Genomic DNA, 12,276 nt, shown 5'->3' with positions numbered 1-12,276 from the left:
GGAAAAAGCAGCATATTATTTAAAGTGCTCTAACCGAGACATCCCCAAAATTAGCATTTAAAGTTTAAAAAGCAGGTTTTTGTTTAAAGAAAAGCACAAGTATACATACTACAGATGGGTATGTTCAGCTGTTAATACTAAAAATCAAAGGTTTTGACAAGCTGCTCAACCTTGTTTATGGAATTACTTCAAGGAATGGAAGTAAGTAGCTTAACAATAAGATAAGTAGTGGAGGGTAAGAATCTCTCTCTTAAAAACGACTTTGGACAAGCACCATATTAAAATTAGAGAAACACACTCAAATTAAACTTCACACTTTAACTTCCAAAGCCTATTTAACTCACTTAAGAAAGTATGGTGCTTCAGCCTATATTTGTGGATATCTGTTCAGACCACAATTCACATTGTTTAGCATGACTTGATTTCTTGGGCTGAAGATCAAGACAGAGGTAAGAGGCTGCAGAAGTGCTGGGGAACTGCAGATCAGAACTGGATGCAATTAAGAGAACTAGGGAGGTTAGGAATATTTGCCTACTGCTTGCTTGCATCCTGCTTAGATGTGGCTATTGCCATTAGTCTTTCACTTCCCACATGCCAAATATTCATTCCCCCAAAAAGAAGCTTGTGGAACTGTACATCATTTTATATGGTTTGTATAAGTACCAGAGACTTCGGTAACACCTAGTTACACTGGTGAGAATGAAGGGCACAGGATGCCCAGATTTTTTCATTTTAAATATATAAAAACAGCTTCCAAAGTAAGTACACCTCTCTTAGCCTTGGAAAACTTGAATAGAAGGGATTGAAACAAATTTGCCTGTAGTGTTCTCGATTTTCCCCATTACTGAAATGCATTCTCAGAGAGCAGTCTCTTAGAGCTTGCGATGTGTTTATGGCATCACAATCCTATGCTATGGAAATGGCATATCAGATTCCACAATAATACTTCACTACTAGATCCCCTGCCCCACCCTCCTCCACCTCCGGGAGCTTCTTTAATGCTGTTCTGGGCCTCAGTTTTTTTTTTTTTTTTTTTTTTTTTTAAAAAAAGCCTTACATGTGTTATGTGCAAGCTGAAGTTTTTTACACATGAGAATTAACCCTTCATTTAGACTACTCCATCTCAACTGAATAAATGCAATAGTTCCACATGCAAAAAGACATAAGATTTCCATGTATGATAGTCTGTTTAAATTAAGATACCTTGTTTAAAATAAGCCAGATCCCCATGTGGCTAAGACCTGCCACAGCAGCTCCTTTGCCACCACCCTCACTTCAGCTGACACAGGGAGTATATGGAGAGAAGATGGTGTGGACGGACATTCCTGTGCCCCGTTGCCAGAATGAACCTTTGTTACATTAAAGCAGTGTTCAGGCTGCTTATGTTATAATGGGTATGATTTTAGGATTAGGTAGCTTAAAGCTTTTTGCACTAAGAGCTTGTTGCGTGCATTTGAAAATTAGAGGGAAAGTGATCTGTATTATGCACTAGTCTGCACCCTAGCAAATCAGTTTTAAGTAATAAGTTGGGTTTTTTTAAAAACTTTTAGATGATCAAGTTAGCATTCAAAATTATCTTCTACTTTAATAAGAACTTTGACATTTAAAGTGTGTGAAAGTTATGCCCGAACATTAGTTCAAAGGCTCTATTAGTTTCAGCCCGGAACAAAGAAAAACCAAGTGATGACAGACTCAACTCTGCTCATAAGAACAGTTAGAGCAGTGTCAAGATACCTTTCTTACCTCTTGGATTTGTATCCATCTCCCCAGATGTTAGGCCAATCAGATTTGGACGCTGTGTCTGTGTTCTAGTAAAGAACTGTCGGTATTGAGATCTACCAGCACTGGTAATACTAGGTGCTTCTGGGTTATAACCATCTGGCTCATACGTATCTATCAAGAGACAGAAAAAAAAAAAAATAGGAGGGATTTCTAAATAATTCCAAAATTCCAGGTTAGTTGCCTTGAGGAAGATGATTTGAATGTAACACATCTGATGTACTACACTGAGCACATAGCCCTTGTCTCAAGGAAAAGAGATTGCAAAATAGCATTCAGCTATATCACCCTGAAGGTCATCTCCCTACCCACCATGACCTGCAAAACCATGCTGAGGTCCAAGAATTAGAGCCTGGTTTGGATGGGGAGCACAGATGGGAGTAAAATAGGGCATAGAAAATACAGAGCCTGCAATCTAAAACAACTGAGTAATATTACTGAACTCTGTAGTAAACCCGTGTTCTACTTAGTTTGTCACTGTTGCTAGTTTGAGGTGTGTTAATACTTCAACCTTTTTCATGCTGCTCCTCAATTCAGAAATGAAAAGATTTAAGCCATGTGGGTTATTTTTAATAAATAAGCCAGGCAATAGGGTTTCCTTATGGCACTCTGCACTAAATCTAAATTATATTCCAGTGCCTGAGGGGGAAGGAAAGGAGATACCCATGTATTTTGCAGGGCATGGTGGGTAGGGAGATGGACCTTCAGGATGATATAGCTGAACTCTGTTGTGCAATCTCTTTTCCTTGAGAAAAGGGCTATGTGCTCAGTGTAGTACATAAGACATGTTCTACATTCAAATAATTCTAACACAGCGGAAATATCAGGCAATGATTTGATCAAAAATATTTACCCCCTAAATGAGCCAACAGAATTTAGCTATCTGACTCCAAGACCTGAAAGAAGAGGTTTGTGTAAGCTTGATAGCTTGTCTCTCTCACAAACAGAAGTTGGTCCAATACAAGATATTACCTCACCCACCTTGTCTCTCCAATTAGACATTAAGGATCATAGTAATCAAAAAGGATAAAGTAGGGCTGTTGATTAATCGCAGTTAACTCAAAAAAATCAATCACGATTAATCCCAGTTTGAATTGCACTGTTATTTAATAAATTTCAATTGGTATTTTATTGTTTATGTTGGATATTTTTCTACATGTTCATATATATTTTATTCTGTTTTGTAATTGAAATCAAAGTGTATTTATTACAAATATTTGCACTGTAAAAATGATAAACAAAAGAAACAGTATTTTTCAACTCACCTCATACAAGTACTGTAGTGCCATCTCTGTTGTGAAAATGAAACTTACAAATGTAGATTTTTTTTGTTACATAACTGTACTCAAAAACAAAACAATGTAAAACTTCAGAGCCATGCGAAACATTCATATGCCCCTTCATGCTTCAGCCACCATTCCAGAGGACATGCTTCAGTGCTGATGACGTTTGTTAAAAAATGATGCGTTAATTAAATTTGTGATTGAACTACTTGGGAGAGAACTGTATGTCCCCTGCTCTGTTTTACCCGCCTTGTGCCATATATTTCATGAAGTTACATATCAATCTTTAGCGCATCTGGCACATAAATATCTTGCAACACTGGCTACAACTGTGCCATGAGAACACCTGTTCTCACTTTCAGGGGACACTGTAAACCAGAAGCAGGCAGCATTATTTCCTACAAATATAAACAAACTTGTTTGTCTGAGCGATTGTCTGAACAAGAAGTAGGAGTGAGTGGACTTGCAGACTCTAAAATTTCAGTTTAATTTTTGAATGCAGGTTTGTTTGTTTGTTTTTTTACATAATTCTACATTTGTAAGTTCAACTTTCATGATAAAGAGATTGCACTACAGTACTTATATTAGGTGAACTGAAAAATACTATGTCTTGTTTTTTTACAGTGCAAATTCTTGTAATCAAAAATAAATATAAAGTGAGCACTGTACACTTTGTATTGTGTTGCTATTGAAATCAATATATTTGAAAATGTACAAAACATCCAAAATATTTAAATAAATGGTATTCTATTATTGTTTAACAATTTATCCAGGGCAATTTATCTTAGGGCTGATCGCAATTAAGATCCAAGAACACAAGAGAAGCTAGGTTGGAGAAAGAGCAAGTGTGGGTCCTTTCAAATGCCACATCATGGATGTCTCCTTCTGTCAAAAGTGTAAGGAAAAAATCCCACACAAAACCAGGAGTTGGAGGGTTTCCAGAAATTTTACCAGGTAAATACTGCATGGCCTGGAAACGGAATGACTGACTAGAGAGATTCATCTGACACCAAGTATCAAAAATCCACCAAACCAGCCTTCCACATTGTCAAGAGGCCATTGAAGTTTCCCCAATACATACTGTAAGTTTTAAAATGTATTCTTTCAGAAAAAGCAAGAGTGACAAATGCTTGATCTTGGATATTTTTTAAAAGCGGTTTAGATCTGGATTCTGCTGAGGACTTCTGTTAGGCATATGTAAATTGCCTTCTAGTTGCTCCTTTGTTGTATCCCATCTGATTTCAAGGGCACAGTCAGCGAGTGTTCCGATGGCAACAGTGAGAATTTAAGAGAATTTATGTAGTGTCAAAGCATCAGTAACATCTGAAGAATTAAGACTGATCAATCAATCATGAAGGAAAACCCTGCAATTGAAGGACAATCATGTGGGGACAACATGGACTGGAAGTATTTGGAGATAAATGAACAACGATTTCAGCAAGGTAACTGAGTAGGCTAAAGCAACACTGCCCTTCAGAACAAGGAAAACAGAAATGCCAATCGACTCTTCATTACAGGCAACAAGTAGTGTAGCACTAAAGATATTGTTGGATTTAAGTTAACCATTTAAGGTTATCCAGTGACCAGACAGATGAAAGCAGTAACTGAATATATTATGTTTTATATAAAACTCTTCATTTTCCATAGTAAAGAGGGACACGTTCATCTTTTGGATAATTACAATGTAGTCACAACATAAACGAAGTCTTATCTTTCTAGCTTGCTTTTCTGGTTCCAACGTACTTGGAGGTGCAGTCTATTTTGGTAGCTGCATATATTTATTTTAATAGAAAATTAAAAGATGTTACCATAATCAAGAATAGAAGCCTTAAAACTGGCCAAAAATAAAAATAAGGCTGAGAGAATGACAGAGGGAAAACACCCCCCGCTATTTAGAGGTTTAAGTGTGACACTAGATTACAAGTTGCAGTGTAAATACTGAGGTTTACGCCGATAGTTTCACATTACTAGCTGAGGGATCATCATTCAAATGGAATTTCATCCAGGCATCGTCTCCTTAAAGCAGTGTGACGGTGGCATAGGATCTCTGCATCCTCAGGGAATGTGGAGGATCCTGGGGTGAACTAGATTTATTAGTCTGGTCTAAAACTCTCTCTCCCCCCCCCCCCGCACACGGAGCACTAACCAAGGGAAAGCCACCAGACTGAATGTTTTTGGATTTGTATGCACTGCAAGAAAGTAAAAGTAATCACCATTTATATTATACAACATTAACAGAAGTTTTAACTCTACTTTATCCCAGGCAGATTAAAAGAGACATTTGCTTACGTTCTGATACTGTATACAGTAGGTTCTGGGGTAAAGGAGGAGGTAGTCTTGCTCCCACTGGTGCAAGATTGGGCACGGCACTTGTCCGAGGCTGGTCACGGTTATTCATCAAACTTGACTGTGTTAAAGGTGGTCCTATAATGACAACATTAAATAGATCAGTGACTTCACAGCCCTACTGACACTGAACAAGTTTAAAAATGTACAAACAGTTCAGTCCACTCAACCTTTACTATAACCAAGTTTCTTGAGATTGCAATATTTTCTAGTCTGAGAGCAATAAAAACTTTCTGTATATGAAACGCCATTTGGGTCATTTACTCAATGATATTTTATCAGAAAGAATAAAGCTTTAAACTAAAAGGCACTCTCTCTTCCCCTGGAGACAATAACTGTTATTGTTAGGGCTTACATTTGCTAGAACAGATCCTCCGTCACTTCCACCAGGGGAATAAAATCTTATTGAGAGCAAGATCACAATAGCGCTGTTTACCCAGCATCAGCCTTCTGGGTGGTGATGGGGAGGGGAAGGGCCGCAAAGCAGTGACCCTCCCCTGGAGCCACAAACACCAGAGGAGCAGACAGCTGGTGTGAGTTCACCATCTTGCTCATGGCAGTGGGGCTCAGACTTCCAGCTTCACCCCTGGGGTGGCGGGTTCCCGCCATACGGCAGTGGGCTCTGGCCATGGGCTCTGGCCCCCAGCACCTCGTGCACCACCCCCAGTCCTCGCTGAAGCCTCCGGCACCCACCCATATACTACATCACCTCAGGCCCCTGCTGACTCCCTACCCACCTCCCCACCCAAGGCTTAATTTGTCTTCCAGCTTGCCAGCGCTGAGTAAGTCTGCTGTGAAAAGTGATATTTGTATGTTTGTTAATATCACTTTTCATGGCCTCCCAGCTAGCTTAACACAAAACAAAACCAAACAAAAAGACAAGTGCATGCAAAGCACCTTATTTGTGTTTCTATTCTGTTTAGGTCCAGTAAAGGATAGAGACAACCATATGGTATTTTTATTATTGAGCTTGCAAAAAAAAAAAAACCCTTGCATAAATAAATTACTATGATTTGGACACGTGCATATATATTACTTAACTTTAGGAAAAACTATTTTAGGAAAAACTGTCATAGTGGCCACCAGCAAGAGTTGGTGGCCACACTGAGGCCACCAAAAATTTTGTTGTGAGAACCTGGGGTTTAGACTACAGGTCTAAAAGAAGAACTGCAAGGATAAGAATTAAACCCTTTTGTGGACAGAAGCATTTGTGTGTTCAAGCTCAGAGAGTTATTTTATTATGTTCTTTTCTACTTACTTAAGTCCAGTACAAAAACTGAGAACAGCTTTGATTTTTTTTATTCATATTTTAAGGGACCACACAAAGTGGCTGAATCATGCAATGCATCCAATTAAGAAGGTTTCAGCCATGATCAGACCGCACTATAGTCTGGTTTCTATTGAGCAAAAAAAAAAAAAAAAAAAAAAAAAAAGGTGGTAAGCAGCTCCAAGTAGTTTTTCTGCTGATCAGATGTACTCGTCGTAGGTGGTTAGAGGGGGGAGTATGTTTTTCCATATCCAGACGATTTTAATTTCATTTCCTTATATTTTTAATACCAATATAAAAGTTAAATGTATCCCCACACAGTTCTTGAATCCTGAAGTCATTTCAGAAGTCTTTGAGTTTTGCACACAAGTTGGTCAATAGCACTACTTTGGGGGCGGGGAGAGAAGGCTAGCAAACTCAATCCTCAAAAAAAGACTGAGGTTTATTCATTCATACAATTTTCTGAATATCACGTATCTGAAAAATTTACAGGAGGCCCAAATGCTGAATGCTTGGAGAGTTCTGATGGAGTATGACTATTCCTATTCCGACAGCAGCTGGCTGATTAGTCCACAGAATGTCACATTACCGTGTTGATGTAATGAGTAAAATAGTGCTGGAACACAGCGTCTATGTTTCCAGTATTCTGCAAAATTCTTCTCACAGGCACAATCTATGCCCCAACGTTTCTCAGAACCAGCAAAATACATTGGGACATAGCGGAGAAGTGGGTAGGGAAACTCAGCCACCACTGACAAGCCTAAAAACCATAATCAACCAGAAGTGTTCGATGTGCTAGAATGCATCCTCTTTATTTTGGACGTTCTACAGCTAAGAGACGAAATTTTGAAAAAATATTAAGATATGCTTTATTACCAAGTCTAGTAGGACAACTACAGAACTTGAAACCTCTGCCTGTAAGCTAGTTCAGTTTTGATGACCGCATACATTTGCCTTAAAATAGTTATTTGAATATTATATGATTGGTAAGGAGTTTCAAACTAATGTGAGAATCTTTTGACTAGACTAACCTAAAAAGGTCATCTGTCAGCAATAATCAGCCCCATGTATATGAACAGCTGCATCTATTCCTTTGTATTAAACATGCTTTGAGTTGTGAGTATCTACTAATCAAAGGGATATATTATACTGAGTCTATAGTGTGACTTATTGGAGACTGAAGTGCTAAGTACATGAATCTAAATGCTCAATCCTACACTGATAAATGGGGAATGGTTAGATTCCCCACCGTGTCTCTGGTTTCTATATTAGTCATTTATAGTGCTGTGAACACTACATTTTTAAAACTGCCTTCCGAGTTTCATTTTAGTAATGTTTTGTACGGTACACAGATAGCTAAGAAGCTAGAACAATCTATTACTTTGGGTAAATATAAGTATTTCTTTTAACAGGAGCCAAGTAATTCATATTAGGACTACAAAATAACCTACTGCAATATTTTAACTTACTTGATACAGGAAGCACAACAGGAGGTGGTGGCCGAGGATGTATTTGTGGGCCTGGCATTCTCATATTGTGAGCTGGGCCTGGCATTGGAGGCATTAGCATTCCAGGAGGAGGGGGGGGAGGAGGAGGAGGGGGGAGTCCTGGGGGTGGTGGTGGAAAAGGAATCATGCTTGGCAATGAAACTTCATCTACTACTAAAGGGTCATTTCCATGATCAAACTGGCAAAGGTCGCCAAGTACACAAAATCCTCGCTCTGCAAAGACAGACAGACAATTTCATTACTATTTGTCAAGAACTTCAAAAGTGATGACTATAAGATTTAATCAACTATCACTATTTCTGTGATTTCTCACTAAAGAACAAATAGATGCATTTAAAAAGTCCAGCATTTTCTGATCTAACATTTTACACAATTAAATAAAACTTCAAACTAGAATTCAAGTTGGAATATTAGTTTAGCGTCAAAGAATCTGAACTGTTTCCACAACAGTGTACAAACTTCAACAGCAACATAGGGGATGGGTAGGTAGGGAAGTCAGAGAGAAAAATCACCCGGTTTATGTCAAACCCTATAATCTTACTTCACCCAGTAGCAGCCCTCAGTATTTGCGAAGGCACACCTGTAGAATTATGAACTTAATACATTCCTGCCAGTGCCAAGAATTGTCAGATTTCAAGTAAATCACTTCCAGCAAGATTAAATCTTATCCAAGCAAATTGCAGGCTCATTAAAAATAATGCATCCTTACATTAAAAATAATCTACCTACCACTTAATCTTCATTTACTGCTTGCATTTAGTGAAGAATTTAGTAGATATATTTAAAAATAAAAATATGAGAGGTAAGAAATAAGAGGCACTAGGGAAGAAGTTGGAGAGAAACGGATACCTTTCTTACCATCATAATCTCGACATCGTCTTTTAGCTGGAGGGTTTCTGCCAAATGAATTGGGAACACTATGATTGTTATAATAATTTGACCAGCTCTCCGTTGTGTTCTCAGGATGGTGAGCAGGTGCAATCACAGTAACAGCACTGGGAATAGACTGCGCAGAGGAATACTGTTCAGTAGAATTACTGGATGACAAAGACACTGTGTTATATGAGCTCTCCATGTCATTCCTTTCTCTCTTGAATTTTGCTCTCTCCTTGTGTTCAGCTTTAAAAAAAAAAAAAAAAAAGCAAAATAAACCAGGTAAGTTTTCATGCTTTTGTTAGGTATATCAAAGTCCTGGAGAAATGGAATGCATAGATGGTTAGTGGACATTACACAGTAATACAAACTCACTTATTCACCATGCAGAACATAGAATGTTTACACAGTTTGTGTAAAATTACTTTTCTTAAAATGCTAGCACTGTAGACCCAAGGCATCGAAGAAGTTTCCACCTCAGAAACTGATCATTGCTCTCACAAAGCTCACATTCATCCAACCATTCTCCTTTCTTGAAAATGAAAGCAACTTTTCCCTCCAATGTGGAGTGAATGACAAACACTCCTTAACATACCCTGAAATCCACAACATTTTATGCCAATCGCTTCAGTTCCTGGATTCCCTATACAAGGCCAATGGAACACGGTGCCATGGTTCTATTTAAGTATTAAAAAACCCCATTTCCTAAAACTGAAACAATTTTATAGGAATAAATCAACTTCTGCACAAAAAGATATCAGCATTTTGGAACAACAGTATGTTTTATCAACAGACAGCACAATACCAGAAGCATACATCCCCTGGAATACACTTATGAATAAATTAAAATGGAGTTTAAAAAAAACCTAATTCCCTTGACTATGCTACACTACATAACAGCACCTTAATTATGTCAGCAGCATGTACTTCTCCAAGCCAGTTCCATAGCCAGAGTTCTTAAACAACTCACAGGCATCCAACTTTGGTTTGTTTAATACATTTTGCATTAATCACTACAATGAGTCAGATGTTCTTCCAGTGCAACATTTTGGCTACTCACCAATATTTCTGTTCAGATCCCGGTCTTTGCTTCTACCCCCGCTGCGGCTACGACTTCGGCTTAACCCTCTGCTTTTACTACGACTTTTACTCCTGCCTCTTCGCCAGTCGTATTTGTCTCTATATAAATCATTCCGATCATAGTATCTGTCATAGTCTCTCCATTTGCCATCATCTCTCTTTTTCTCTCTGGTTCTGAAAGACATGTATGTATGAGCCACATACATTGAGAGAAACAAAGCCACGGAACAAGTTTGGAGTCACAAATGATAAATGTTCTTCACTCCTCACTCTACTCAGACAGTGGCACCAACATGTGAGACAGCATGGCTCACAAGAAAGAACAGGTTCCTGGAATGGCCATCATCAGCTGCTGTTAATACTGTGCATAAAAAACCCCCAATGTTCTTCCACTCTCTCTCCTTTCTAAAATGCGGGTGAATAGACGGAACTCTTAAATATCCCTAAGCACCAGCCCGTGGGACATTTTGCGGTGTTCTCAGAGGAGACTATGTTCTATCAAAGAGCTACTGGAGGTTGATGGCAGAAGGGGAGGGAGGAGCGCGTAGGCATTGTGGTAAAATTACTGGCTCAAGAGGTGAAAATCCAGAGTTAAAGACTCTGACCAGCAAGGAAAGGGAAAGAGATTAACATCTTGTGATTAAACAGCAATACTAACCTTTGTTCATTAGAATCTAAACGGTTTCTCTGTGGGCTAGGATATTTCTTTTTCCTGCCATCTCGTTCTTCCTCAAACGACTCTTGAAATATCTATTTAACAAACACATCATTAAACACAAACAGCTTTAAAAAATACAAAGAAATAAACCTAGATTTAGTTCAAATCACAGCTAGCAGCTGTTTTAGCATAGGGGTCCTGTTGTCTTAATGTTGTATGTAACAAAGCAGCAGGGTTGTAAATGTTCATGTCTTTCTTTTAAAAAGCTTTCAGTTTCCCTTTGTCAGTAAAGCTTTCCAAAATTAGAAGACTATTTTTGGGTTAAATTTATATTATACAGGAGGTGTTGAAGTTAAAGAAAAACAGTGTGTCATCCTCTAATTGGTTGCAGGGTTCCTTACTGTAAGCAAATAGGATCTTCTACATATGATTTCCCAGACAACAGGAACTTAAAACTATGCAGTTTTGCAGGCCTTCTTTCATATGTAGTTGCATCATTAATACGAATTCTGGATGTGGTAAATTATTCATATATTTGGATAGTACTGTACAGGTCATACTTCTCACAAACATTAACAAAAGTCAAAAACAATTTCACTGGTGCTTTTACTCAGCTCCATCATAACTTTGTCTGTTTGAAAAAGATCCCTTGTAGTATTTCTAAGTTTATTGGCAGCCATTTTGTCCCAAACAGTGAATCACTTAAAAATTATTAATAATTTTGATGGCAACAGCGGAGATAGCAATGACCTTTTATAAAACCTTCAAGATAACTATATTTTAGTTTAAGATTCTTCCTTTGTCTGCATTATTTTAGCTTGTGTCATTCCATTTACAGGAATCCCAAAACATCTCTAGATGTACAGCAAATAATGTTTCACAATGAGTTTAAAAGACATTCTGATCTAGGACTGGCTGTATCATGTACTGATCCCTTGCAATCCCACATAAGAAACCCAAATACTCAATTCTAGAAACAAGAGAACAATGGCAGTTTTAAGATCTCTGTTCTAACATGAACTATTATAGCTAAATACAAGTGTTATGGCATTAAAGGAAGTGATCGACTTATAAGGATGCAGTATGATAAACTTTCACTCAGGATCAAATGGTATTTCAGAATTAGAATTTTGGTATTAAGAGATGGTCCTTAGATACAATGAAGGGCAATCTAGAAATAGCTAGATTGAACAGTGTAGATTTACATCTACACTAAGTTACACTTTTAGCAGAGAAATGTCTCCCTTTCCAAAACCCAACATTACATGACTATTCTTTGGAGGCCCGACTGACAGTTCGCAACGCGTGATCATTTACTGCCTCCATGACCTTTGGCTAATTGCTTACATTGCAGACAGGACTATGAAAGCATAGCAAGATATTTCCAATATCTGTATGTAGACTCTCAGACAACAGCAGATATATGAAAAATCCATTTAGAGGCATTTGTCTTAAGCCTTGTTTTCCAATTGTTCACTTATC

General features: G+C 38.0%; 1 protein-coding gene across 2 annotated transcripts in view; it reads right to left on the bottom strand.

Moving 5' to 3' along the window:
* RBM27 (RNA binding motif protein 27) overlaps window positions 1-12,276 on the bottom strand; it is a 38,933-nt gene that overhangs the window by 19,520 nt on the left and 7,137 nt on the right. For both annotated transcript variants that reach the window (XM_074960521.1, XM_074960522.1), the window contains exons 4-9: window positions 10,795-10,886; window positions 10,117-10,310; window positions 9,042-9,302; window positions 8,145-8,396; window positions 5,352-5,486; window positions 1,744-1,893 (exon numbers count right to left, since the gene is read on the bottom strand). In XM_074960521.1, the coding sequence (XP_074816622.1) occupies window positions 1,744-1,893; window positions 5,352-5,486; window positions 8,145-8,396; window positions 9,042-9,302; window positions 10,117-10,310; window positions 10,795-10,886 (1,084 nt within the window). The remainder of the gene's footprint in view (window positions 1-1,743; window positions 1,894-5,351; window positions 5,487-8,144; window positions 8,397-9,041; window positions 9,303-10,116; window positions 10,311-10,794; window positions 10,887-12,276) is intronic.

This window comes from Natator depressus, chromosome 8, assembly GCF_965152275.1.
Source record: "Natator depressus isolate rNatDep1 chromosome 8, rNatDep2.hap1, whole genome shotgun sequence".
Lineage (NCBI taxonomy): Eukaryota > Metazoa > Chordata > Testudines > Cheloniidae > Natator > Natator depressus.
This window is presented reverse-complemented; position numbering and strand designations above follow the sequence as displayed.